This window comes from Hemitrygon akajei, chromosome 13 (assembly GCF_048418815.1).
Source record: "Hemitrygon akajei chromosome 13, sHemAka1.3, whole genome shotgun sequence".
In the NCBI taxonomy this organism is placed as follows: Eukaryota; Metazoa; Chordata; class Chondrichthyes; order Myliobatiformes; family Dasyatidae; genus Hemitrygon; species Hemitrygon akajei.
Genome location: NC_133136.1, coordinates 1,769,408 through 1,796,836, shown reverse-complemented (window position 1 = coordinate 1,796,836; position 27,429 = coordinate 1,769,408). Strand labels below are relative to the sequence as shown.

The following is a 27,429-nucleotide window of genomic DNA, read 5'->3' as shown; positions in this document are numbered from 1 at the left end:
AATCAAGAACATTGTGCTCAGGATTGACTCAGGTACATGATGCTCCAGATTGACTCATGATGCCTTTGTGTGACTCAGAAAGATGGTGCTCCAGATTCATGGTACTCTGAATTGACTCAGGAACTTGGTGTTCTAGATTGACTCGGGAACATTATGTTCTGGTTTGTCCCAGGAACGTGGTACCCTGGATTGACTCAGGAAAATAGTGTTCTGGATTGTCTCAGGAACATGGTGGTCTGGATTAATTCAAGAACGTGATGATCTGGATTGAGACAGGAACATGATGCTCTGGATTCATGATACTCTGGATTGACCCAAGAACATGGTGCTCTGGGTTCATGTGCTTTGGATTCACTCAGGAACATGGCAGTCTGGACTCGTGTTGCTCCGGATTGACTCAGGAGTATTGTAGTCTGAATTTGTGGTGCCCTGGATTGATTCAGGAACATTGTACTCTGGATTTGTCCTGCTCTGGATTGACTCAGGAACATGGTAAAGGTGAAGTCAGGATGTTCCTGGACAGTACTCTCTCTGTTGCACAGTTCACTATTTTACTAATGCTTCCCCTGTTGTTGCTACATGACCTGACTTTTCTTGATGTAGCTTTGAACGCAATTCCATTTTTACCATGAACTGCTTTTTTCCCATATATCCTTGCAGGGGGATGTGCTGGCTGGTTTCTGGACTGGGTGGAAATCGATGCCCCATCACTCGGACAATTGCTGCGATTCCCATGTGGCCGTTGGCTGGATAAAGCTGAGGATGATGGGTACATAGTAAGGGACCTCTTCCCTGCAGACCTGCAGACCAAAGACTACATTCCATGTACGCTACTTTCTGCTACTTCAGTTCATGAGAATGCTGCAAAGAGTCTGAGCTCACAGCAAAAAAATGATCTGCTTCCTTCGCATTGTATCGCATGAAGGCAAATGGGAAGGTTGTACTGGGTTTGGGGATTCAGAATCAGAATTAGGTTTAATATTGCTAGTATACTGTATGTCGTGAAGTTTGTTGTTTTGCAGCAGCAGTATATTATTCTGTAAGTTACATCTACAGATAAATATGTAGTGGAAAAAGACCAAAATAGTGAGGAAGTGTTCATGAGTTCATGATGGTGGAGGAGAAGCTGTTCCTGAAACGGTAAGTGTGTGTCTTCAGGCTCCTATACCTCCTCCCTGATGGTAGCAATGAGAAGAAGGCTTGCCCTGAGTAACAAGGGTCCTTAACGGTGGATGCTGCTTTCTTGAGGCACCACCTTCTGAATGTGAGCTGGATGCTGGGGGTGGCTAGTGCCCATGATGGAGCTGAGTGAGTTTACTACCCTTTGCAGCTTTTATTGATCCTGTGCAGCGGCCCTTCTAGACCAGACAGGGAGGCTCAATAACTGCCAAAGCCAATGGATCTAGGCAGAGCAGCACTTGCCTCTCTGGAGGTCTGTTCCCAACCTCCAGAATACAAATACAAAGGAGCTGAATCTGTACTTCTCCCTGTTCCTGTTGCAGTTGTCCCCTATGAAATCACCGTACATACCTCTGACATACATGGGGCAGGAACAGACGCTGATGTCTTCATCGTCCTGTACGGCAGAGATGGCATCTGCACTCACCAGAAGTCACTGTGCATGAACAAGCGAGAGCGGAAGATGTACTTTAAGAGAGGCGCTGTGAATAAGTTCATCATAGAGGTATGCAGAAATGCTTTTGTGGATCTAATCCATGTGTGTACCTTCATAGGAAGACAGTAAACACCAAGACAGTGAAGTATATAATCACATCATACTCTTCATCAGCCAATCTAACGCGCTGCTCTGATACATCTTGGCCTTTAGCCCTGGTCTTACTGAAGTATGGAATGAAGGGAATCTCACTGAAACCCATCAAATATTGAAATGCAAGCAACAAGCCGAGACAGAGTGAACGTGCTGAGGATACTTCCAAAAGTGGAGAGCCTAGGGCCAGGAGCACAGCCTCTGAATGTAAGGACATTCCTTTAGAACAGAGATGTAGGGGGCCAGAGAATCACAACAAGAGAAAATCTGCAGACGTTGAAAATCCAAGCAATTCGCACAAAATGCTGAAGGAACTCAGCAGGCCAGGCAGCATCTATGGAGAAGAGTACAGTTGATGTTTCAGGCTGAGATCCTTCGACAGGACTGGAGAAAAAAAGATGAGGAGTCAGAATAAGGTGAGGTGGAGGGAAGAGAGAAACACGAGGTGACAGGTGAAACCAGGAGGGGGAGGGATGAAGTAAAGAGCTGAGAAGTTGATTAGTGAAAGAGATACAAAACCAATAGAAAATGACACTGGAGATATTGTAATGAGAGACACAGAGGTGTCAGAGGAACTGAATGCGTATTTTGCATCAGTCGTCACGGGGAAGACATCTGCAGTACACCAGACATTCAAAAGTGTCAGGGAAGTGAAGTATGTACAGTGAAAATTACGACTGAAAAGGTGCTCAGGAAGCTTAATGGTCTGAGGGTGGATAAATCTCTTGGACCTGACGGAATGCACCCTCGGGTTCTGAAGAAAGGAGCTGGAGAGATTGTGGATACAGTGGACGGGATGTGGAGAGAATGTTTCCTTAGTGGGGCAGTCTAGGACCAGAGGGTGTAGTCTCAGAATAGAGGGACCTTCATTTACAAAGTTAGAAACATAGAAAACTTACAGCACAATACAGGCCCTTCGGCCCACCCTTAGAAATTACCTAGGCTTACCCATAACCCTCTATTTTTCTGAGCTCCATGTACCTATCCAGGAGTCTCTTAAAAGACCCTGTTGAATCCACCTCCACCACCGTTGTCGGCAGCCCATTCCACGCACTCACCACTCCCTGAGTAAAAAGCTTACCCCTGACATCTCCTCTGTACCTATTTCCAAGCATCTTAAACCTGTGCCCTCTTGTGGCAACCATTTCAGCCCTGGGAAAAAGCCTCTGACTATCCACACGATCAATGCCTCTCATCATCTTATACATCTCTATCAGGTCACCCCTCATCCTCCGTCGTTCCAAGGAGAAAAGGCCAAGTTCACTCAACCTATTCTCATAAGGCATGCTCCCCAATCCAGGCAACATCCTTGTAAATCTCCTCTGTAGCCTTTCTATGGTTTCCACGTCCTTCCTGTAGTGAGGCAACCAGAATTGAGCACAGTACTCCAAGTTGGGTCTGACCAGGGTCCGATATAGCTACAACATTACCTCTTGGCTCTTGAACTCAATCCCATGGTTGATGAAGGCCAATGCACCGTATGCCTTCTTAACCACAGAGTCAACCTACATTGCAGCTTTGAGTGTCCTATGGACTCGGACTCCAAGATCCCTCTGATCCTCCACACTGCCAAGAGTCTTACCATTAACATTATATTCTGCCATCATATTTCACCTCCCAAAATGAACCACCTCACACTTCTCTGATTTGAACTCCATCTGCCACTTCTCAGCCCAGTTTTGCATTCTATCAATGTCCCATTATAACTTCTGACAGCTCTCTACACTATCCATAACACCACCAACCTTTGTGTCACCAACAAATTTACTAACCCATCCCTCCACTTACTCATCAAAGTCACTTACAAGGATCATGAAGAGAAGGGGTCCCAGAACAGATCCCTGAGGCACCCCACTGGTCACCGACCTCCGTGAAGAATACGACCCGTTGAGGAGCAGATAGGAAGACAGATTCTGGAAAGATGGATATGGATTTAGAACATCTAATTTTAAACTGTCTGAGGCTAGCAAGCTGCCTACCAAGATCAAGTGTCCGACATGGACAATCTTGGATGCTGCAGTCATGCAGCAATCAGTGATATACTATTAGAACGCGGACATCGGAGTTCAATTCCGGCATCCTCCGTAAGGAGCTTGTTCATCCTCCCTGTGGAATAACCTTTGGCCAGTTAATAGGTTAATTGCTCATTGTAAACTGTCCTCTGATTAGGCAAGGGTTAAACAGGGGGGTTGCTGGGCCGGTAGAGCCTTTTCCGCTCTGTCTCGCTAAATAAATAAACAAACAAAAGTTAATGAGCAAAAGACATTAAGTGAAATCTGAAGCAAATATTAGAATAAAGCCTGTTCCTTTCAGTTGGAAGACGTTGGGGAGTGCATCGAGAAGATCCGAATTGGGCATGATGGACGAGGCATCAGCTCTGGGTGGCACTTGGATAGCGTGGAGATCCGGAGGCTGCTCTCCAAGGGGAAGGTCAGTCTCATGGCAGATATTGAATTGGATTGACTCTGTTTCTTACATCCTTCACATGCAGGAGGAGTAAAAACCTTTATGTTACGTCTCCATCTAAATGTGCAATTTATAGTCATTTGTAATAAATAATATGTACAACAGGACAGTCAATGTAGCATAGAAATACAACTGTATCAACATGAATTTAATCAGTCTGATTGCCTGGTGGAAGAAGCTGTCCCGGAGCCTGTTGGTCCTGGCTTTTATGCTGCGGTACCATTTCCTGCATGGTAGCAGCTGAAACAGTTTGTGGTTGGGGTGACTTGAGTCCCCAATGATCCTTCAGGCCCTTTTTACACACCTGTCTTTATAAGTGTCCTGATTCATGGGAAGTTCACATCCACAGATGCAATGGGCTGTCCGCACCACTCTCTGTAGAGTCCTGCGACTGAGGGAAGTATAGTTCCCATACCAGGCAATGATACAGCCAGTCAGGATGCTCTCTATTGTGCCCCTGTAGAATGTTCTTAGGATTTGGGGACTCATACCAAACTTACTCAACTGTCTGAGGTGGAAGAGGCACTGTTGTGCCTTTTTCACCACATGGCTGGTGTGTACTTTTGGCATACACCAAAACTGTTCACCCTCGCAACCATAGATCCATTGATGTCAATAGGAGTTATCCCGTCTCCATTCCTCCTGTAGTCAGCAACCAGTTCCTTTGTTTTTGCAACATTGAGGGAGAGGTTGTTTTCTTGACACCACTGTGTCAGGGTGATGATTTCTTCCCTGTTGGCTCTGATATTCACTGGATCCGGATTTTCAGCAGAGATCCCGGGGAAGGCATGGGAATACAGCCTTTTAATGTGTTCTTCAGCCTCCGGGCAGATTTCATTTGCTCTCTGTGTGTACTAGCTAACATTGTTTGTGTAAAATCCCAGTGCCTATTCATTTATTAGTCTCTAGCTTTTCTCTCCTGAGCTCTGAACTGAGTTTATAATTTAGTTGCTGGAAAGACCTTCATTCAGAAAATATTCAAGGGAATTTACCTACATTTTGGGGCATACACTCCCTGAGGAAATTAAAATCCCAAAAATGTTTTGCAGAGATCTTCAGCAATTATGCAGATCTGTCAACAATATTATCTGAATAATTTAAAGTTATAGAGTGATAGAAAACTACACACAGGAAGAGGCTTTTCCAGTCCATGCCGAAATACTAATCTGCCTAGTCACATCGACCTGCACCTGGACGGTAGCCCTCCATACCCCTCCCATCCATGCATTTATCAAAATTTCTCTTCAATGGTGCAAACAAGCCCACATTCTTCACTATAAAATTATAAATAACAAAGACTGAGAAACGACTGGCATGCAAAAGTAACCAAATTCTGCAAGTAATGAAAAAAATAACACTGAGAACACGAGTTGTCGAATCCTGGAAAGTAAGTCCGTAGGCTGTGGAATCAGTTCAGTGACGGGTGAGTGAAATTGCCCACACTGGTTCAGGAGCCTGATGGATAAAGGGTAAAAACTCTTCCTAAGCTTGGTGGTGTGGGGCCTAAGGCTCCTGTAACTCTTTCCCAATGGCAGCAGTGAGAAGCATGTCCTGGATGGTGGACATTGCTTTCCTGTGGCAATGTGCTTCTAGATGTGCTCAATGGTGGGGAGAGCTTTACCCCTGATGGTCTGGGCCATCTCCACTGCTTTTTGAAGGAATTTCCGTTGAAGGGCATTGGTATTTCCATAGCAGGCCGTGATGCACCCAATCAGTATACACTCCACCACACATCTATAGAAGTTTATCAAATACATGAAAACTTCAAAGATAGTAGAGGACTAACTACAGTTGAAGTAGAAATGAAGGAATTATCACACGTTACTACAGAGATTCTAAAACAGACACAAGCCATCAGCAAGTGCAACCAGATCTCCCACTGTGTTTGTGACGCTTGTGATTCTGGACTATAGAACATGGTCATCAGCTGCATATTCTTAAAAGATGCAAAGTCTAGTCAAGCCAAGAAGACAGACATTGAAAAAAGCAATGGGCCAATTTGTTTTGTCAACTCAGACTGTGATACGTCCACTTTCTAGTTCACTTGCTCACTGTCTCATTCACAGTTAGGATGAAAATACATATAATTTCAATAGAAATCTAGCAAAGTACTGGACTGCATTAACAGGAAAGTAGCAAGCAAGAGGCTATATGTTATATGGACTTTATTTAATAAAGACGACTGCAGGATAAAATTCAACTATCACAAGATTCAGAATGGTGCATTCTCTGTCAACAACACGAGGAATTCTGTTCAGAGCGGAAATGCACTCGACCGCAACGTTCTTCTCCTTCAGGAGACAGTCACAATGAGAACCAATCAAAACTCAGTGTCTAGTAACTAAGAATCAGGATCCAGCTTGAACTGAAATGATGAAAGATATTTTGCTCACTGTTCAATTATTGAAAAATATGGGTAAACAAAAGTACTTCTGCTCTCTTCTTCAAAAGAAAGCTTAGTTTCCTTGCAGCACACAAAATTCTGCAGGAACTCAACAAGTCAGGCAGTATCTGTGGACTGAAATAAGCAATCAATATTTTGGACTGTTTCCCCTCAGTTTTCTCCCACATTGGGTTAGGGTTGAGTTACGGTCGTGATGTGTTGCTACTGGGAGCATGACGATACTTGCTGATTTGATTCAACACAAATGACGCATTTCACTATATGTTTTGATGTTTCAGTGTACACGTGACAAATTTAAAATGTTCAAGTTTAATTGTCATTCAACTGTACTGACTAAGACATCTGCATGAGGTCATTCTTGCCCTCAACCATCAGGCTCTGTAATGAGTCAGCCTATAGCCAGGGAAGTGATCTTGCAATCTTTGGCCTGTAAATGTGGTACATCTTATTTTAAGGTAACTTATTTTTATTCTTTCTTACTTCTTTTCTAATATTTGTACACCTGTGCACTTGTAATGTTACTGTGACAATGCAATTTCCTTTGGGATCAGTAGAGTATCTCTCTATCTGTCTATATAAATACCCATGAATATAGCCAAACAAAACAGCATTACTCCGGGGCCAAGATACAAGACACGGTACCAACAATCACACACATTATAGGGGACATATAATGCCATAAGACATAGGAGCAGAATTAGGCCATTCAACCCATTGAGTCTGCTCCACCATTTCATCATGGCTGATCCCGGATCCCACTCATCCCCATACACCTGCCTTCTTGCCGAATCCTATGATGCCCTGACTGATCAAGAAACTATGAACCGCTTTAAATATACCCACAGAATTGGCCTCCACCACAGTTTGTAGTAGAGTGTTCCACAGATTTACTACTCTCTGGATAAAAAAAATCCTCCTTACCTCTGTTCTAAAGGGTGGTCCCTTAATTGTGAGGCTGTGCTCTCTAGTTCTGGATACCCCCACCATAGGAAATATCCTCTCCACATCCTCCCTATCCAGTCCTTTCAACATTCGGTAGGTTTCAACGAGATCCCCATGCATTCTTCTAAATTCCAGTGAGTACAGGCCTAAAGCTGATAAATGCTCCTCATATGTTAACCCCTTCATTCCTGGAATCATTCTTATGAACCTCCTCTGGACTCTCTCCAATGACAACACATCCTTTATGAGATATGGGACCCAAAACTGTTGACAATACTTTAAGAGCAGCTTGACTAGTGTCTTATAAACCATCAGCATTATCCCCTTGCTTTTATATTCTATTCCCCTCAAAATAAATGCCAACATTGAATTTGTCTTCTTTATCACAGACTCAACCTGTAAATTAAGCTTCTGGGAGTCTTGCATGAGGACTTCAAAGTCCCTCTGCACCTCTGATCTTTGACCCTTCTCCCCATTTAGATTATAGTCTGTACTATTGTTCCTTTTACCTAAATGCATTATCATACATTTCCCAACACTATATTCCATCTGCCCCATTTTTGCTCATTCTTCCAATTTGTCCAAGTCCTGCTGCAATCACACTGCTTCCTCAGCACTACCTACCCCTCCACCTATCTTTGTATCATCAGCAAACTTTACCACAAATCCATCAATTCGATTATCTAGATTATTGACAAACAATCTGAAAAGTAGTGGTCCCAGTACAGACCCCTGAGGAATACCACTAGTCACTGGCAGCTAAACAGAAAAGGCTCCCTTTATTCCCACTCGCTGCCTCCTGCCTGTCAGCCATTCCTCTGTCCATGCCAGTATCTTGCCTGTAACGCCATAACACTTTATCTTGTTAAATAGCCTCATGTGCAGCACCCTATCAAACGCTTTCTGAAAATCCAAGTAAATGACATTCATGGTGTCTCCTTTGTCCACCCTGCTTGTTACTTCCATGAAGAACTCTAACAGATTTGTCAGAGAAGATTTCCTTTTCCATAAACCATGCTGACTTTGACTTATTTTATTATTAGTGTCCAAGTACCTCAAAACCTCATCATTAATAACAGACTCCAACACTTTCCCAACCACTGAGGTTAGGCTAACTGCCCTATAATTTCCTTTCTTTTGCCTTCCTCCCTTCTTAAAGAGTGGAGTGACATTTGCAATCTTCCAGTCCTCCGGGACCATGGCAGAATCAAGTGATTCTTGAAAGATCATGACCAATGCATCCGTAACCTCTCCGTACTCTCTCTCTGGACTCTGGGATGTAATCCATCTGGTCCAGGTGACTTATCCACACTTAAACCCCTTCAGTTTACCTTGCACTTTTTCCTTTGTAATAGCAATGGTACTCACTCATGCTCCCTGACACTCACTGACCTCCGACACATTGTCTTCCACAGTGTAGACTGATGCAAAGTACCCATTAAGTTCATCAGCCACTTCTTTGTCCCCATTACTACCTCACCAGTATCATTTTTCAGTGGTCCAATATCAACTCTCACCTTTTTACTATTTATATAACTGAAAAACTTTTAGTATCCTGCTTTATATTATCGGCTAGTCTGCCTTCGTATTTCATCTTTTCCCTTCTTATAGATGTTTCAGTTGCCTTTTGTGGGATTTTAAAAGTTTCCCAATCATCCAACATCCCATTCACTTTTGCTACCTTATATGCCCCTTCCTTGGCTTTTTATGCAGTCCTTAGCTTCCTTTGTCAGCCACGGTTGCCTACACCTGTCATTTGAGGACTCCTTCCTCTGTGGGACATATCTATCCTGCACCTTGTGAACTATTCCCAGAAAATTCAGCCACCTCTGTTCTGCCGTCATCCATGCCAGTATCCTCCTCCAATCCACCTGGGCAGCCTCCACTTTCATACCTCTATAATTCCCTTTATTCCATTGTGATATTGATACATGTGAGTTATGTTTCTCCCTCACAAATTGCAGTACGAATTCAATCATACTATGATCACTGCCTCCTAATGGTTCCTTTACATTAAGCTCCCTAATAAGATCTGGATTATTACACAACACCCGATCTCAGACAGCCTTTCCCCTGAGTGGACTCAAGTACAAGCTGCTCTAAAAAGCCATCTCATCGGCATTCAACAAATTCCCTCTCTTGCAATCTGACACCAACCTAATTTTCCCAATCCCCTTGCATATTGAAGTCCCCCATTACAATTGTGACATTACCCTTACTACATGCCCTTTCCAGCTCCCTTTGCAATCTCAACCCCACATCTTAGCTATTATTTGGAGGCCTATACACGATTCACCTAACAGTTTTTTTTATCCTTGCAGTTCCTTAAACCCACCCACAAAGATTCAGCATTCTCTGACCCTATGTCACCTCTTTCTAAAGATGTAATTCCATCTTTTATCAACAGAGCCACACCACCACCTATGCCTTCCTGTCTGTCCTTTTGATACAAAGTATATCTGTTGATATTAAGCTCCCAGCTATGGCCTTCATTCAGCCACGACTCAGTGATGCCCATAATATCATACTGACCAATCTGTAATTGCACCACGAGTTCGTCCATCATATTCTGAATGCTACACACATTTAAAAACAGCACCTGTATACTTCACCCTTTTGAATTTTGCCTCTGTGGTACAATTTAACTCTTTGCTCTGTCTGCATTTATACCCAATCATTGGCTTGTCCACCCTAACATTCATATTATATATTGCATCATCTACTTGTAAACCTGCTGGCTCATCCTTAGCTCTGTCATACTGCTTCCCATCCTCTGCTATGTTAGTTTAAACCACTCCCAATAGCTCTAGTAAACCTCCCTGCAAGAATATCCCCCACTTGAATCCCCCTCGGATTCAAGTGCAACCCGTCCCTTTTGGACAGATCCCACCTGCCAAAGACAAGGTCCCAATGATCCAGAAATCTGAATTCCTGCTCCCTGCTCCAATTCTTCAGCCATACATTTATCTGCCACTTTATTCTATTCCTATCCGCACTGTTGCGTGGCACAGGCAGCAATCTGAGATTACTACCTTTGAGGTCCTGTTTCTCAGCTTCTTTCCTGACTTTCTATATTCTTTTCTCAGGCCCTTGTGCCTATTTCTACCTACCAATATGTACCACAACTCTGCCTGTTTACTCTTCCTTTCAGGATATTGTGGATGCATCCAGAATCATTTCAGCCCCCACCATCTGCCCTCACTATTCGCCAATCTCCCTGGCACCTGGGAGCCAAACTAACATCCGTGTTTCCTTTCACGTCCACAGAACCACCTGTCTGACCCCCTAACTGTTCCCTACCCTTCTGAGCCACAGGGCCAGCAGACTCAGTGCCAGAGATACTGTTGCTTCCCCCAGGTAGGGCCCCCCTCAACAACAGTACTCAAACTGGAGTGCTTATTGTTGAAGGAATGGCCACAGGGATGCTCTCCACTATCTGACGTTCTCCCTTCCCTCTCCTGACAGTCATGCATTTATCTGTCTCCTGTAGCCCTGGGGTGACTCACTTTCTGTAGCTCCTGTCTATCACTCCTTCACTTTCCCTAACAAGCTGAAGGTCATCAAGCTGCAGCTCCAAGCCCCTGACACTGTCTCCAAGGAGCTGTATCTCAATGCACCTGGTGCAGATGTACACATATGATACGGCAGTAAAATATAGTCACATTAAAAATATGCAGTCCAAGTCCCTGAGTCCATGAATGTTGCACAATCCAGCTTGTCTTCTGCCAAGCAAACACTGGGGGGCAGCACTGACTCCAGCTTGGGCACTGCCTCACCATTCCAGTGGAGCTCATGACTCCAGTTCATTCCCGAGTAGCTGCTAACAGGAAACACTGCGGTGTGAGGTATAGCTCTTGCTATGACTGAGGCCACACAGCCCCCCCTCCCCCCCCCCCCACTATCTGCCACCACTATTCGCATCAATGACTTGCATTTGCAGCATTCCACACCATCAATGTCAAACAGGGTCTTGCAATCACAGGAAAAGTGACTGGAGTGCACACCTCCTACACGCACTGACTTCTCTCTGTTGCAGGCAGCATCAGGTTCTGCACCAAGTCTTCTGTTTCTCCGCCAATGAGTGTAGATCTGCGATACCTTAAGTTCTTAAAATCCAGCGGGGTCTTGCAATCATAAAGGATACATTTAAAAGAACCTTTGTTGATCCTGTAGAGCATGCTGCACCTGGGCATGCCACCATCTTACCAGAAACTATTTATTTAATTTTATATGATTGAGCGAGTAGTGCAAAAAGAGAGGGGAACAAGATTGAGGAAGTGTTCAAGGGTTCATTGTCCATTCAGAAATCTGATGGAGGTGGGGAAGAGGTTGTTCCTGAAATATTGTGTGTGTCTTCAGGCTCCTCTACCTCCTCCCTGATGGTATCGATGAGAAGAGGACATGTCCTGGGTGACGCGGGTGCTTAATCACCTTTTTGAGGCCTCACCTTTTGAAGGTGTCCTGGATGCTGGGGAAGCGACTGCTCATGATGGAGATGACTGAGCTTACGACTTTCTTCAGCTTTTTCTGATCCTGTGCCGTGGCCTCTCCACACCAGACGGTGATGCAGCCAGTTAGAATGCTCTCCACGCACATCTGTGGAAACTTGCGTTTATCTTTTGTGACAGAGCAAGTCAAAGAAGTTGTGTTTGTGGGTCACTAAAATGTCACATTTATACAATGCCAGGGCTCAGAAACGATAGTGTTTCCCTGTGAACGGTGGCTGGCAAAGTCCGAGGACGATGGAGAAATCATCCGAGAACTGGTTCCCTTGGAGATTATTCAGAAAAAGCTGCTGAAAGACGGCAAGCTGAAGCAGACTGAACAAACCGTGGATGATGCCCTGGAGAGTGAGTATTCCTGCAGAGGGGTAGGGATGAGAGATGCCCGAGAGAGTGAGTATTCCTGTAGAGGGGTAGGGGTGAGAGATGCCCGAGAGAGTGAGTATTCCTGTAGAGGGGGTAGGGATGAGAGATGCCCGAGAGAGTGAGTATTCCTGTAGAGGGGGTAGGAATGAGAGATGGTGAAAAGACCAGGGCACTACCTTCTGTGTCTTCAAAAGGCAAGCAGAAGGGCTTACCCTGGGGGCAGTGAGAATGGGGTGCAGGTCAGGTAATGGCAATGGATAGCCACAGAGGGGGTTACCCTGGGGGCAGGGGAGATTGGGGGGTGTGATGGCCATGGATAGCCACTTCACCCCTGTAAGGATGTAAGCAAGGATGCTCCAGAGTCCCCTCCTGTCCCTTAGAGGGAGATTAGCGTATGTCACACATATATTGAAACATCAAAGCATACAGTGAAATGTGTCATTCACCCATCAGACCATAAGACACAGGAGCAGAATTAGGCCTATTGGCCCATCAAGTCTGCTGCACCATTCAATCATGGCTGATCCTTTCTCCCCTCCTCAGCCCCACTCCCGAGCTTTCTCCCCATAACCTGATGCTGTGTCCGATCAAGAACCTATCAATCTCTGCCGAAATACACCCAACAACCTGGCCTCCACAGCTGCCTGTGGTAATAAATTCCACAAATTCACCACCCTCTGGCTAAAGAAATTTCCTGCATCTCTGTTTTGAAAGGGTGCCCCTCTATCCTGAGGCTGTGCCCTCTTGTCCTGGACTCTCCTAACATGGGAAACATCCTTTCCACATCTACTCTGTCTAGGCCTTTCAACATTCAAAAGGTTTCAATGAGATCCCCCTCATCTTTCTGAATTCCAGCGAGTACAGATGTCAGTACCTCCAGCTGAACTCTGTCATTTTGTGTGTTTCCCCCTGTGTCATTCTGTGGTTCAGTATTGCCATGTGCTTTTGTTTGTTTTCATGCCCCAGGTGCTCGTGTTCCTGTCCCTGCCCCTGCTCTACCCCGGCCCCTGTATTACTGAGTACTCCGTCTCTCATCTGTTTCTCATTATTACCTGTTTTGCCCTCACCTGTATCTCATTGTGCTCCACCTATCATCTGTCTCTCTGTTTATTGCTCGGTGTATTTCTGTCATCTGTTTTCACCTGTTTGTTGCCAAATTGTGCCAGTGAGTTTTCCTGGGCCTTTCCAGCATTCGTATCCGTCTGAACATTGACTCTGCCTGTTTCTCGATTCCGGTTTTTGGATTTCTCTGGATGTTTTGATCTTTGCCTGAACTTTGACGCTGACTTTGTTTGCACCTTGGGATTTGTTACTCAATTAATACCACCGTATGCACAGTACTGGGTCTGCGATTGAATCCCTCCTCCAGTGTCCTGACAATAGACCCAGAGCCATCAAAAGTTCCTCATATGATAACCCTTTCATTCCTGGAATAATCCTTGTCAACCTCCTCTGGACCCTCTCCAATCTTTCCATCTTTTCTAAGACAAGGAGCCCAAAAGTGTTCACAATACACAAGGTGAGGCCTCACCAGTGCCTTATAAAGCCTCAGCATCAGAGCCCCACTCTTGTATTCTAGACCTCTTGAAATGAATGCTAACATTGCATTTGCCTTCCTCACCACTGACTCAACCTAAAAGTTAACTTTTAGGGTGTTCTGCACAAGGACTCCCAAGTCCCTTTGCATCTCAGATTTTTGGATTTTCTCTATGTTTAGAAAATAGTTTGCACATTTATTTCCACTACCAAAGCACATAAACCATGCATTTTCCAACATTGTATTTCATTTGCCACTTTCTTGCCCATTCTCCTAATCTGTCTCAGTCCTCAGTCAGCAAAGGAGATTTACAAGGATGTTGCCTGGATTGGGTAGCATGCCTTATGAGAATAGGTTGAGTGAACTCGGCCTTTTCTCCTTAAAGTGACGGAGGATGAGAGGTTACCTGATAGAGGTGTATAAGATGATGAGAGGCATTGATCATGTGGATAGTCAGAGGCTTTTTCCCAGGGCTGAAATGGTTGCCACAAGAGTACCCGGTTTAAGGTGCTGGAGAGTAGGTACAGAGGAGACGTCAGGGGTAAGTTTTTTACTCAGAGTGGTGAGTGCATGGAATGGGCTGCCGGCAACGGTGGTGGAGGCAGATACGATAGGGTCTTTTAAGAGACTTTTGGTTAGGTACATGGAGCTTAGAAAAATAGAGGGCTATGGGTAAGCCTAGCAATTTCTAGGGTTGAGACATGTTCGGCACAACTTTGTGGGCCGAAGGGCCTGTATTGTGCTGTAGATTTTCTATGTTTCTGCATCCTACCTGTATCCTCAACACTTCCTGCCCCTCCACTAATCTTCATATCATCTGCAAACTTGGTAACAAAGCCATCTATTCCATCATCTAAATTATTTATATACAGCATAAAATAAGCAGTTCCACTACTGACCCCTGTGGAACACCACTAGCCACTGGCAGCCAACGAAAAAAGGATCCTTTTATTCCCACTCGTTGCTTCCTATCAATCAGCCAATGTTCTAACCATGTAATGCACCATCAATAACTCTCGGAGACGTGAGTCGAGATAGGCTTTTATTAGCTGGAAGGAAGCACCGTCAGCAGCAAGAGATCACCACACAACATCCTGGAGACTGAGGGAGGAGCAGTGCCTCCAACCGCCTTTATACAGGGGTCTGTGGGAGGAGCCACAGGAGCAGTCAGCAGAGGGGCATGTCCAGACAGGTATATGTAGTTCACCACACCATGTTAGTAACTTTCCTGTAATACCATGGGCTCTTAACTTGGTAAGCAGCCTCATGTGGTATCTTGTCAAGGCCTTCTGAAAGTCCAACTATACAACGTAGACTGCATCCCCTTTGTCTATCCCATGAGTAATCTCCTCAAAGAATTCCAAAAGGTTCATCATGCAGGATTTTCCCCGAAGGAAATCATGCTGACTTTGTCCTATTGTGTCACCAAGTACTCCATCACAGTCCTAGCAATTGGCTCTAACAACTTCCAACCACTGAGGCCAGGCTAACTGGTCTATAATTTCCTTTCTGCTGCCTTCCTCCTTTCTTAAAGAATGGAGTGACATTTGTAACTTGCCACTCCTCTGGCACCATACCACTGTCCAATGATTTTTGGATGTCTCTACAATCTCTAACACTACCTCTTTCAGAACCTTCGAGTATAGTTCTTCTGGTCCGGGTGACTTATGTACCTTTGGGTTTTTCAGCTTTTTGAGCACCTTCTCCCTTGTAATAGTAACTGCACCCACTTCTCTTCCTTCTCACACTACAACATCTGACACACTTCTAGTGTCTTCCACAGTGAAGACTGATGTGAAATGCTCATTTAATTTATCTGCTATTTTTCCCCCAATTATTACTTCTCCTGCCTCATTTTCTTGCAGTCCTATATCCACTCTCACCCTTTTATTTTTTGCATACTTGAAAAAGTTTTTACTATCCTCTTTGATATTGCTTTTGTATTTCATCTTTTTCTTCCAAATGATTCTTTTAGTTGCTTTCTTTAGCGTTTTAAAAGCTTCCCAATCCTGCATCTTCCCACTAATTTTTGCTTTGTTGTATGCCCTCTCTTTTGCTTTTACATCAGCTTTGACTTTCCCTTGTCAGCCATGGTTGTACTATGTCACCATTTGAGTATTTCTTTGTTTTTGGAATACATCTATCCTGCACCTTCCTAATTTTTCCCAGAAACTCACACCATTGCTGCTCTGCTGACATCCCTGCCAGTAGCTCCTTCCAGTTTACTTTGGCCAACTCCTCTCTCATACCTATGTAATTTCCTTTACTCCACTGAAATACTGCTATATCAGACTTTACTTTCTCCCTATCAAATTTCAAGTTGAACTCAATCATATTGTGATCAATGTTCTAAGGGTTCTTTTGCCTTAAGCTTTCTGATAACCTCTGGTTCATTACAGAACACTTAATCCAGTATTGCTGATCCTCCAGTAGTCTCAACGACAAACTGCTCTAAAAAGCCTTTCAACAAACTCACTCTCTCGAGATCCATGACCAACCTGATATTCCCAATCGACCTGTATGTTGAAATCTCCCATGACTATCATAACATTGCCCTTTGACACGCCTTTTCTGTTTCCCATTGTACTCTGTTGTCCATATCCCAGCTACTGTTGGGAGGCCTGTATATAACACTTCGAGTGTTGTATTTGCTCCCCTTTTTGATTCTGCATCCCTAATGCACTGATACTCACCTTGCTGTCTTCCCTTCCTGACAGTCTGACTACACGGTATCTTTGCAAACCCGAGGAAATCTGCAGATGCTGTAAATTCAAGCAACACACTACCTTTGCTTTTTTTTTACCATCGGTCCTATCCTGAGTCCCTTCACTCCAGTTCCCACACCCTCGCCAAATTAGTTTAAACCCTCACCAACAGCTCTAACAAACCTGCTCACAAGAATATTGGTTCCCCTCGGGTTCAGATGCAACCCGTCACTTTTGAACAGGTCATACCTCCCCCAGAAGAGATCCCAGTGATCCAGGAACCTGAAGCCCTGCCCCCTGCACCAGCTTCTCAGCCACGCATTCATCTGCCATCTCATCCTGTTTCTACCCTCACTGGTGCGTGGCACAGGCAACAATCCAGAAATTACTATCCAGGAGGTCCTGCTTGTCAGCTTTCTACCTAGCTCTCCAAATTCTCTTTTCAGGACCTCTTTGCTTTTCCTTCCTGTGTCAATGGTACCGATACGTATCAAGGCTGCTCTCCCTCCCTCTGTAAAATATTGCATGCGATCTGAGACATTCCTGACCCTGCACCTGGGAGGCAAATACCATTCCGGTGTCCCGTTCACATCTACAGAATCTCCTGTCTGTTCCCCTATCACTACCGCTCCCCTCTTCTCCCTCTTTACCTTCTGCATCATGGACCCATGATCTGTTGCAGTAACCTGGTCTCTGTGGCATTCCCCTGGGAGGTCATCCCCCACAACAGTATCCAAAACAGTATATTTATTATTGAGGGGAATGGCCACAGGGGTGCTCTGCACTAAATGCCAATTCATATTTCCATTTCTCCTGATGGTCACCCAGCTACTCACCTCCTGCAACTTTGGGGTGACTACTTAACCTGTAACTCTGATCGATAATCTCCTCACTCTCCTGTAAAAACCAAAGGTAATCCAGCTGCTGCTCCAGATCCCTAATGCAATCTTCAAGGAGCTGCAGCTGCACTTCATGTAGATGTAGTTCCTCGGGAGACTCTGGGTCTCCCAGGACTCCCAACATCCGGCATGAAGAACATACCACAGTCACTTACTACATTAGGTGCAGTAAGAGGAAAAACAAGGGTACCTTAACAGAAGCTTACCCAGACCTAACACCTCTTTCAAGCCGAAGCCTCCTTTGAGCTAAAGCCTGACACTCCTACTCTCACCACTGGCCCCTCCCGACAAAGGCTGCCCCCCTTGTCTTTTATGTACTTTTAAACAAGCGTCGCTGCCTTGTGAGAAATCTCAGCAATGTGGCCTGCTCCTGCCACTGACTGAACCGTCGACCCAATGAAGATGTCCTTTCTTCACTATTCTGTGTTGGGACTGATACTTTTTACATTATATGTCAATGATTTGGATGATGGAATGATGGCTTTGTTGCAAAGTTATGAAGATATGATTGGTGGAGGGATATGAAGATAGGTGGAAGGGCAAGCAGTTTTGAGGAAGTAAAGAGGCTACATAAGCACTTAGATTATGAGAATCACCAATTAGGAGAATGGGCAAAGAAATGGCAGATGGAATACAATGCTGGGAAGAGTATTGTCATGTGGTTTGGTAGAAGAAACGAAAGGGTTGACTATTTTCTAAATGGACAAAAAATACAAAAATCTGAAGCACAAAGGGATTTGGGAGTCCTTGTGTAGGCTTCCCTAAAGGCTTATTTGCAGGTTGAGTCTGTGGTGAGGAAAGCAAATGCAATGTTAGCATTCATTTCAAGAGAATTAGAATATAAAAGCAAGGGTGTAATATGGAGGCTTTATAAAGCACTGGAGAGGGTTCACTGGAGTATTGTGAGGAGTTTTGGGTCACTTACCTTAGAAAGGATGTGCTGACACTGGAGAGGGTTCAAAGAAGGTTCATGAAAATATTCCAGGATTGAATGGCTTGTCATATGAAGGGCATTTGATTGCTCTGTAATCACTAGAATTCATAAGAATGAGGAGTGACCTAATTGAAACCTATCAATTGGTGAAATGTGGAGAGGATGCTTTCTATGGTGGGAGAGTCTAAGACCAGAAGATATAGCCTCAGAATAGAGGGGTGTCCTTTTAGAACGGAGATGAGGAGGAATTTATTTAACCAAAGGTGGTAAATCTGTGGAATTCTTTGCCACGGGCATCTGTGGAGGCCAAGTCTTTATGTATATTTATGGCAGAGATGATAGATTCTTGATTGGTCAGGGCATGAAGGGATACAGGAGATTGGGGCTGAGAGGAAAATTGGATCAGCCATGATGAAATGGCAGAGCAGACTTGATGGGCCAAATGGCTTAATTCTACTCCTATATATTATGGTTTTATGGTCTTATAGTCTCAAACAGTGCTTCACAGAGTTGAGAAAATGGCACCAAAGATTCTAAATTTAAAGTCTTAGAGTCAAAGAGTCACAAAACAGGCTCTTTGATCCATCTGGTCTATGCTGAACTGTTATTCAACCTAGTTGTTTACCACAGGTAGATAGGGTTGTTAAAGAAAGCTTCTGATACACTGGCCTTCTTGGTGTATAAGGTGTTGGTGAGGCCTTATTTGGTATGTTGTGTGCAGTTTTGGAAACCTGTAAACATGTAAAAAAGGTTGAAAGAATCTAGAAAAAATTTACAAGGATGTTTTCAGATCCGGAGTATTTGAGTTATATTGGAAAGCTTGAATAGGTTGGAACTTTATTCTTTGGAATGTAGAAGATTGAGGGGAGATTCGATAGAAGTATACACAATTATGAAGCTAGATAGGGCAAATGCAAGCAGGATTTTTCCACTGAGGTTGGGTGAGACTGCAACCAGAGGTCATGGGTTAAGGTGAAAGGTGAGGTTTATGGAGAACATGAGGGGAAACTTTTTCACTCAGAGGGTCATGAGAGTGTGAAATGAGCTGCCAGTACAGGTGGTCAATTTCAGCTTTTAAGAGAGAGTTTGGATGGGTACATGGATGGTAGGGGTATGGAGGGATAGGGTCCCAGTGCAGGTCTGTGGGAGTGGGCAGTTTAAAGGGTTTGGGCATGGATTAGATGGGCTGAAGAGCCTACTGTACTTCTATGACTCTCATCCCATACCTGCCCATACCCCTCCATCCATGTAGCTATCCAAATTTCTCTTCACGTTGCACTCAGACTCAGATCTACCACTTCCTCCTGCAGCTCTGAGTGAAGGAGATCCCCTCAGGTTTCCCTTAAATATTTCACCTTTAGCCTTTAGCTCATCTTTAGTTCTGGTTTCACCCAAGCTCAGCGGAAAAAGCTTGCTTCCATTTACCCTCTCTGTACCCCTCATCATTTGGTATATGGAGGTATTTAAACACAAGGGTTAAGGACCATCTTCTGAGGTATGGGGAGGGAAGCTGAGTACAAGTTAACCTGTACCTCCAAGTGAGGAATTTCTGAAGAAGCTAATGTCAACCCAGCGATTCTTTCAAAGCAATCTGGAACCATGCTGATTCTCATTGATACAAGTTAGAATGAAACACCTCAGAGTTGCTTCAAGTTGTTATTCTCGGGGGTGGGGTGGGGTGGGGTGGTAGTGGGGATAAGCTCCCACTGGTGTCTCAAGTAACCTCTGATCAACTCCCGGCTTTCACATGCGGCTTAGCTTCTAAGCCCGACTGAACCATTTCTACTGACAGGAGAAGGGACAAAGGCAGGTCACTGGCTCCTTAAAAGCAGTTGCTTCGGGTAGATGGGGCTCATCAGCCATGGTTGACAGCTCACCTGTGTGAAGGAAAACTCTGATCTCAAACCTCCACTGTCTTGTGGCTATACCCACTGATGGGAAAGGCTTCAGGAGTAAATCCCGAGGTTTAGGGAGCTGGAGTCCCTGAGGCAGTTCAACGCTGACCTGCAACTCCTATGATGCTGTTGCTGCCAAACTGTATCAGCTTTCTTTGGATTTAGCTACTGCATGTCAAGCAGGAGCCTGCTTGCTCTCCATATTGTACTGCCCTGGCTTGCCTACTGGTCTGCATATCACTCAGATAGCTACAGCAATATCCATGATCAACTCCAAACCTCAGAGGGCCTCAAACTCATCCGTCCTTTCCTGTACACAGGACATTCTGCAGAGAGGAATAAACTATCGATGTTTCAGGCTGAGACCCTTCATCAGGACTAGAAAGGATGGGGGGGAGATGCCAGAATAAGGAGGTGCAGGGGGAGGGGAAGGAAAACTAGAGGATGATGGGTGAAGCCAGCTGGGTGGGGAAGGGCTAGAGAAGAAAGAATCTGATAGGAGAGGAAAGTGAACCATGGGTGAAAGAGAAGGAGGGGCACCAGGGGGAGATGATAGGCAGGTGAGGTGAAGAGGTAAGAGGCCAGAATGTGGAAGAGAAGAAGAGGGAAGGGGGAAGGAAAAATTAAAGTTCATGCCATCAGATTGGATGCTCCTAGATGGAATATGAGATATTGCTCCTCCAATCAGAGAGTAGCCTTAATCATGGCAGAAAAGTAGGCCATAGACCAATGCTGGAACGGGTGTGGGGATTAGAATTAAAATGGTTGACCACCGAGAATTTCAGCTTTTTGCAGATGGAGTGTAGGTGTTCAACAAAGTGGTCCCACAATTTGCGTTGGATCTCACCGGTGTAGAGGAGGCCACATTGGGAGCTCTCATTTCATTTTAAACTTTTTTTTGGATTATGTTTAACATTTTAGTTTCATGAAAGTATCCTTCAATGATGTCTGTTTGATTGAAGCTCACAAATATAAGATTTCTGTCTACACGGGTGATGTCTACAGAGCGGGGACGGATGCCAATGTCTTCATCACCATTTACGGAGACCTGGGTGACACCGGCGAACGGAAGCTCAGTAAATCTGACTCGCACGCCAATAAGTTTGAACGAAACCAGGTCAGTGTGCAGCTTTGGATTGGAGGGATATATCTCCCACTGTATTTTCTGGAAAGACCTTTCAATAAAATTCACCCCTGTTTCTTCTCAACTGCAGGAAGTACAGGCTCAGAACCATCAAACACTCTTCATACATTAGCCCTTTCATTCCCTGAATCATTTTCATGAACCTCTTCTGTCCTCTCTCCAATGCCAGGACATTTTTCTTAGATCAGGGGCCCATGCTGCTTACAGCACTCCAAGTGCAGCCTGACCAGTGTCTTATAAAGTCTCAGCATCACGTCGCTGCTCTTGTATTCTAGACGTCGCAAATTGAATGTTAACATTGCATTTGCCTTCTTTACCAAAGACTCAACCTACAAGTTAACCTTCAGGGAATCCTATACATTCTCCTTTGTCTATTTTGCCCGTTATTTCCTCAAAGAATTCCAATAAATTTGTCGGGCAAGATTTTCCCATACAAACCCGTCTATATTATCATGTGTCTCTAAGTATCCCAAAACCTAATTTGTAGTAATCAACAGAATTGTAATAGCAACAACACTCACATCTTCCTCCTAATTTCTTGAACTTCCAGCATACTGCTAGTGTCTTTCCCAGTGAGGAATGTTGCAAAATACGTCACGAAGCCATTTCCTTCTCACCCATTATGGCCTCTCCAGTGGTACGATATCCACTCTCGCCTTGCTTTTACTCTTTATATATTTGAAAAAAACTTTGGTAACTACTTTGATATTATTGACTAGCATACCTTTATGTGCCTTTTTTCCCCTCTTTATGACTTTTTAAGTTGCCTTCTGTTTGTTTTTAAAAGCTTCCCAATCTTTTAACTTCCCACTAATTTTTGCCTTCTTGCTTTTATGTTGGCTTTGACTTCCCTTGTCAGCCACGGTTACGTCATCATGCCTGTAGAATACTTCCTAATCTTTGGTTTGTATCTTTACTGCCAAATTGCTCCCAGAAACTCCATCCATTCCTTTTATGCCATCATCCCTGGAGGTGTTCCCTTCCAATAACTTTGGCCAGCTCCCCTCTTTTACCTCTGTACTTCCTTTTACTGTAGTCCTGATACAGCTGTTTTCAGCTTCTCCTGAAACTGCAGGGTGAATACTATCATATTATGATCACTTTCTCCTTAGAGTTCCTTTCTTTAAGCTCATTGATAAATTTAGTTCATTACACATCATCCAAACCAGAATTTCCTTTCCTCTAAAATTTCCTTTTCTTCAAAAGGACATCTTGCAGGTATTCTACAAACTCCCTCTCTTGGGATCCAGCACCAACCCAATTATCCCAATCTACCTGCATTTTGAAATCCCCCCTGATTATTGTAACATGCCTCTTCTATTTCCCATTGTAATGTGTATTGCACATTCTGGCTACTCTTCGGGGGGGGGGGGGGGCTGTATACAACTCCCATCAGGGTCCTTTTACCCTTGCAGTTTTCTTAACTCTACCCACAAGGATTCTGCATCATCTGAACCTATGTCACCTCTTTCTAAGGATTTGATTTCATTTTTTTTATCAACTGAGACACACCACCCCCTCTGGCTTCCTGCCTGGCCTTTCAATACAATGAGCAGCTCCACAGTTATAATCTTAAACAGAAATATAGAAAACCTACAGCACAATACAGGCCCTTCGGCCCACAATGCTGTGCCAAAGATGAACTTACTTTAGAAATTACCTAGTGTTACACATAGCCCTCTATTTTTCAAAGCTCCATGTACCTATCCAGGAGTCTCTTAAAGACCTTATCGTATCCACCTCCACCACCATCGCCGGCAGCCCATTCCACGCACTCACCACTCTCTGCATAAAAAACCTTACCCCTGACATCTCCTCTGTACCTACTTCCAAGCAACTTACAACTGTGTCCTCTTGTGTTAACCATTTCAGCCGTGGGAAAAAGCCTCTGACTATCCACACGATCAATGCCTCTCATCATGTTATACACCTCTATCAGGTCACCTCTCATCCTCCGTCGCTCCAAGGAGAATAGGCCGAGTTCACTCAACCTATTCTCATAAGGCATGTTCCCCAATCCAAGCAACATCCTTGAAAATCACCTCTGCACCCTTTCTATGGTTTCCACATCCTTCCTGTAGTGAGGTGACCAGAACTGAGCACAGTACTCCAAGTGGGGTCTGATCAGGGTCCTACATAGCTGTAACATTACTTCTTGGCTCTTAAACTCAATCCCACGATTGATGAAGGCCAATACACTGTATGCCTTCTTAACCACAGAGTCAACCTGTGCAGCAGCTTTGAGTGTCCTATGGACTCGGACCCCAAGATCCCTCTGATCCTCCACACTGCCAAGAGTCTTACCATTAATACTATATTCTGCTATCATATTTGACCTACCAAAATGAACCACCTCACACTTATCTGGGTTGAACTCCATCTACCACTTCTCAGCCCAGTTTTGCATCTTATTGATGTCCCACTGTAACCTTTGACAGCCTTCCACACTATCCACAACACCCCCAACCTTAGTGTCATCAACAAATTTACTAACCCATCGCTCCACCTCCTCGTCCAGGTCATTTATAAAAATCATGAGGAGAAGGGGTCCCAGAACAGGTCTCTGAGGCACACCACTGGTCACCAACCTCCATGCAGAATACGACCCGTTCACAACCACTCTTTGCCTTCTGTGTACAAGCCAGTTCTGGATCCACAGAGCAAGGTCCCCTTGGATCCCATGCCTCCTTACTTTCTCAATAAGCCTTGCATGGGGTACCTTATCAAATGCCTCGCTGAAATCGCTGAAAGACTGCTCTACCTTCATCAATGTGTTTAGTCACATCCTCAAAAAAATTCAATCAGGCTCAAAAGGCACGACCTGCCTTTGACAAAGCCATGCTGACTATTCCTGATCATGTTACGCCTCTCCAAATGTTCATATATCCTGCCTCTCAGGATCTTTTTCATCAACTTACCAACCACTGAAGTAAGACTCACTGGTCTATAATTTCCTGAGCTATCTCTACTTCCTTTCTTGAATAATGGAACAAAATCTGCAACCCTCCAATCCTCCAGAACCTCTCCTATCCCCACTGATGATGCAAAGATCATTGCCAGAGGTTCAGCAATCTCCTCCTTCGCCTCCCACAGTACATCTCATCCGGTCCTGGTGACTTATCCAACTTTTCTTTCAGCCACATTTCAGAGATGCTTACAACATCATACATGCCAACCATGTAACAATGCCACAAGTTCATCTGCCTTATTCTGTATACTGTGTGCTTTCAAATACAATACCTTCAGTCCTGTATAAGAAATTAAGAACATAAGAAATAAGAGCAGGAGTCGGCCATCTGGCCCGTCAAGCCTGCTCTGCCATTCAATAAGATCATGACTGATCTGACCATGGACTCATCTCCACCTGCCTTTTCCCCACAACCGTTAATTCCCCTACTATGCAAAAACCTATCCAACCTTGTCTTAAATATATTTACTGAGGTAGCCTCCTCTGTTACATTGGGCAGCAAATTCCACAGATTCAGAACTCTCTGGGAAACGCAGTTTCTCCTCATCTCCATTGTAAATCTACTCCCCCGAATCTTAAGGCTGTGTACCGCAATTCTAGTCTCACCTACCAGTGGAAAGAAATTTCTTGCCTCAGTCTTATCAATCCCTTTCATAATTTCATATGTTTCTATAAGATCTCCTCTCATTCTTCTGAATTCCAGCGAGTACAGTACCAGGCAACTCAATCTCTCCTCGTAGTATAATTCCTCATCTCTGGAATTAAACTGGTGAACCTCCTCTGCACCACCTCCAAAGCCAGTATATTCTTCCTCAAGTAAGGAGACCAGAACTGCACTCAGTACTCCAGGTGCGGCCTCACCAGTACCCTGTATAGTTGCAACATAACCTCCCTGCTCTTAAATTCAATCCCTCTAGCAATGAAGGCCAACATTCCATTTGCCTTCTAGGTACAAGCACTCCCAAGTCCCTCTGCACAGCAGCATGCTGCAATTTATTACCATTTAAATAATAATCTGCTTTTCCATTTTCCCTTCCAAAGTGGATGACCTCACATTTACCAACATTGTACTCTATCTGCCAAACCCTTGCCCACTCACTTAACCTATCTATATCTCTCTGCAGATTTTCCATATCTTCTGCACAATTTGCTTTTCCACTCAATTTAGTATCATCAGCAAACTTAGATACACTACACTCAGTCCCTCTTCCAGATTGTTAATGTATATTGTGAACAGTTGTGGACCCAACACCGAACCCTGAGGCACACCACTCACCACTGATTGCCAACCAGAGTAACAACCATGTATCCCAGCTCTCTGCTTTAACCAATCCTCTATCCATGCTAATATATCACCACCAACTCTCTGCATCCTTATCTTATGGATAGGGCTTTTATGTGGCACCTTATCAAACACCTTCTGTAAATAATGTCCATCTGTTCCCCTCTATCCACTGCGCTCATTATATCCTCAAAGAACTCCAGTACATTTGTCGAATGGGACCTGCTTTTGCTGAATCCATGCTGTAACTGTATTTATCACTTTTCAGTTTTGTCCCTCTGTTTATACTTTAGCTCATCCTACTGACTACAACTCTCCCCTATCATCTGCCTGTCCTTCCTCACAGTCTCTCTACCCACTATGTCTGCTTGTACACCAACTGCCCTATCCTCAGCCTTATCACTCCAGTTCAGATCCCCTACCAAAGTAGTATTTACAGTTGCTCCTGACCTGCTGAGTGCATCCAGGCTTTTTTGATTTCCAGCATCTGCAGATTTTTGTTCTGATATTTATTACTTTGTACTAACAGGTTGATACCTTCACCTTGGAAGCCGTAGACCTTGGCCAAATATACAAGATCAGGATTCGCCATGACAACACCATGGCGAGCCCTGATTGGTTTCTGGAGAAGGTGGAAGTGGTTGATATGGACCTAGAGGAGAACTACCTGTTCATGTGTGAGCGCTGGCTTTCAAAGACCAAGGAGGACAAGAGCATTGAAAGGATATTGTACGCCAAGGTACTCCATGCAAAAACAAAAAATGCTCTGCACACAGTAACATAATCAGACTTACTGCCTGGGGATAGTAACTGTTTTTAAGTCTGTTGGTCCTGGCGTGGATGCTATGTAGCCTCCTCTTTGATGGCAGTGGGACAAACAATCCATGAGCAGGGTGTGTGGGATCCTTCATGATGTTACTGGCCCTTTTCTAGCATATTTCTGTATATAAGACCATAAGACATAGGAGCAGAATTAGGCCATTTGGCCCATCGAGTCTGCTCATCAATTTAATCATGGCTGAGGAGGATTTTCCCCTCCTCAGCTCCACTCCCCAGCCTCCACCCCATAACCTTTTGATGCCTTGTCCAATCAAGAACCTATCAAGCTCTTCTTTGAATACACCCAGCGACCTGGCCTTCACAGCTGTCTGTGGTAATAATTTCCACAAATTCACCACCATCTGGCTAAAGAAATTTCTCTAAATCTCTGTTCTAAAAGGACACCCCTTTATCCGGAGGTTGTGCGCTCTTGTCCTAGACTCCTCCACCACTGGAAACATCCTTCCCACATCAACTCTGCCTAAGCCTTTCAACGTTTGAAAGGCTTCAATGAGATCCCCCCCCTCCTTCTAAGTTCCAGCGAGTACAGACCCAGAGCCATCAAATGTCCCTCAGATAATAACTCTTACATTCCCAGAATCATTCTTGGGAACCTCCTCTGAATCCTCTCCAATGCCAGCACATCATTTCTTAGATGAAGAACCCAAAACCGTTCACAATACTCAAATGCAATACTCAACATTTTATTTGCCTTCCTCACCACTGACTCAACCTGCAAGCTAACCTTCAGGGTGTTCTGCACAAGGACTCCCAAGTCCCTTAACATCTCAGATTTTT

At 44.4% G+C, this 27,429-nt stretch overlaps 1 protein-coding gene across 1 annotated transcript in view; it reads left to right on the top strand.

Annotated features, from left to right (window-relative positions):
* The window catches only part of LOC140737585 (lipoxygenase homology domain-containing protein 1-like), a 394,473-nt gene that overhangs the window by 284,833 nt on the left and 82,211 nt on the right, over positions 1-27,429 (top strand). Inside the window, exons 31-36 of the mRNA XM_073064021.1 lie at positions 661-825; positions 1,503-1,684; positions 4,082-4,198; positions 12,268-12,430; positions 21,381-21,535; positions 26,342-26,551. Coding sequence (XP_072920122.1) covers positions 661-825; positions 1,503-1,684; positions 4,082-4,198; positions 12,268-12,430; positions 21,381-21,535; positions 26,342-26,551 — 992 coding nt within the window. The remainder of the gene's footprint in view (positions 1-660; positions 826-1,502; positions 1,685-4,081; positions 4,199-12,267; positions 12,431-21,380; positions 21,536-26,341; positions 26,552-27,429) is intronic.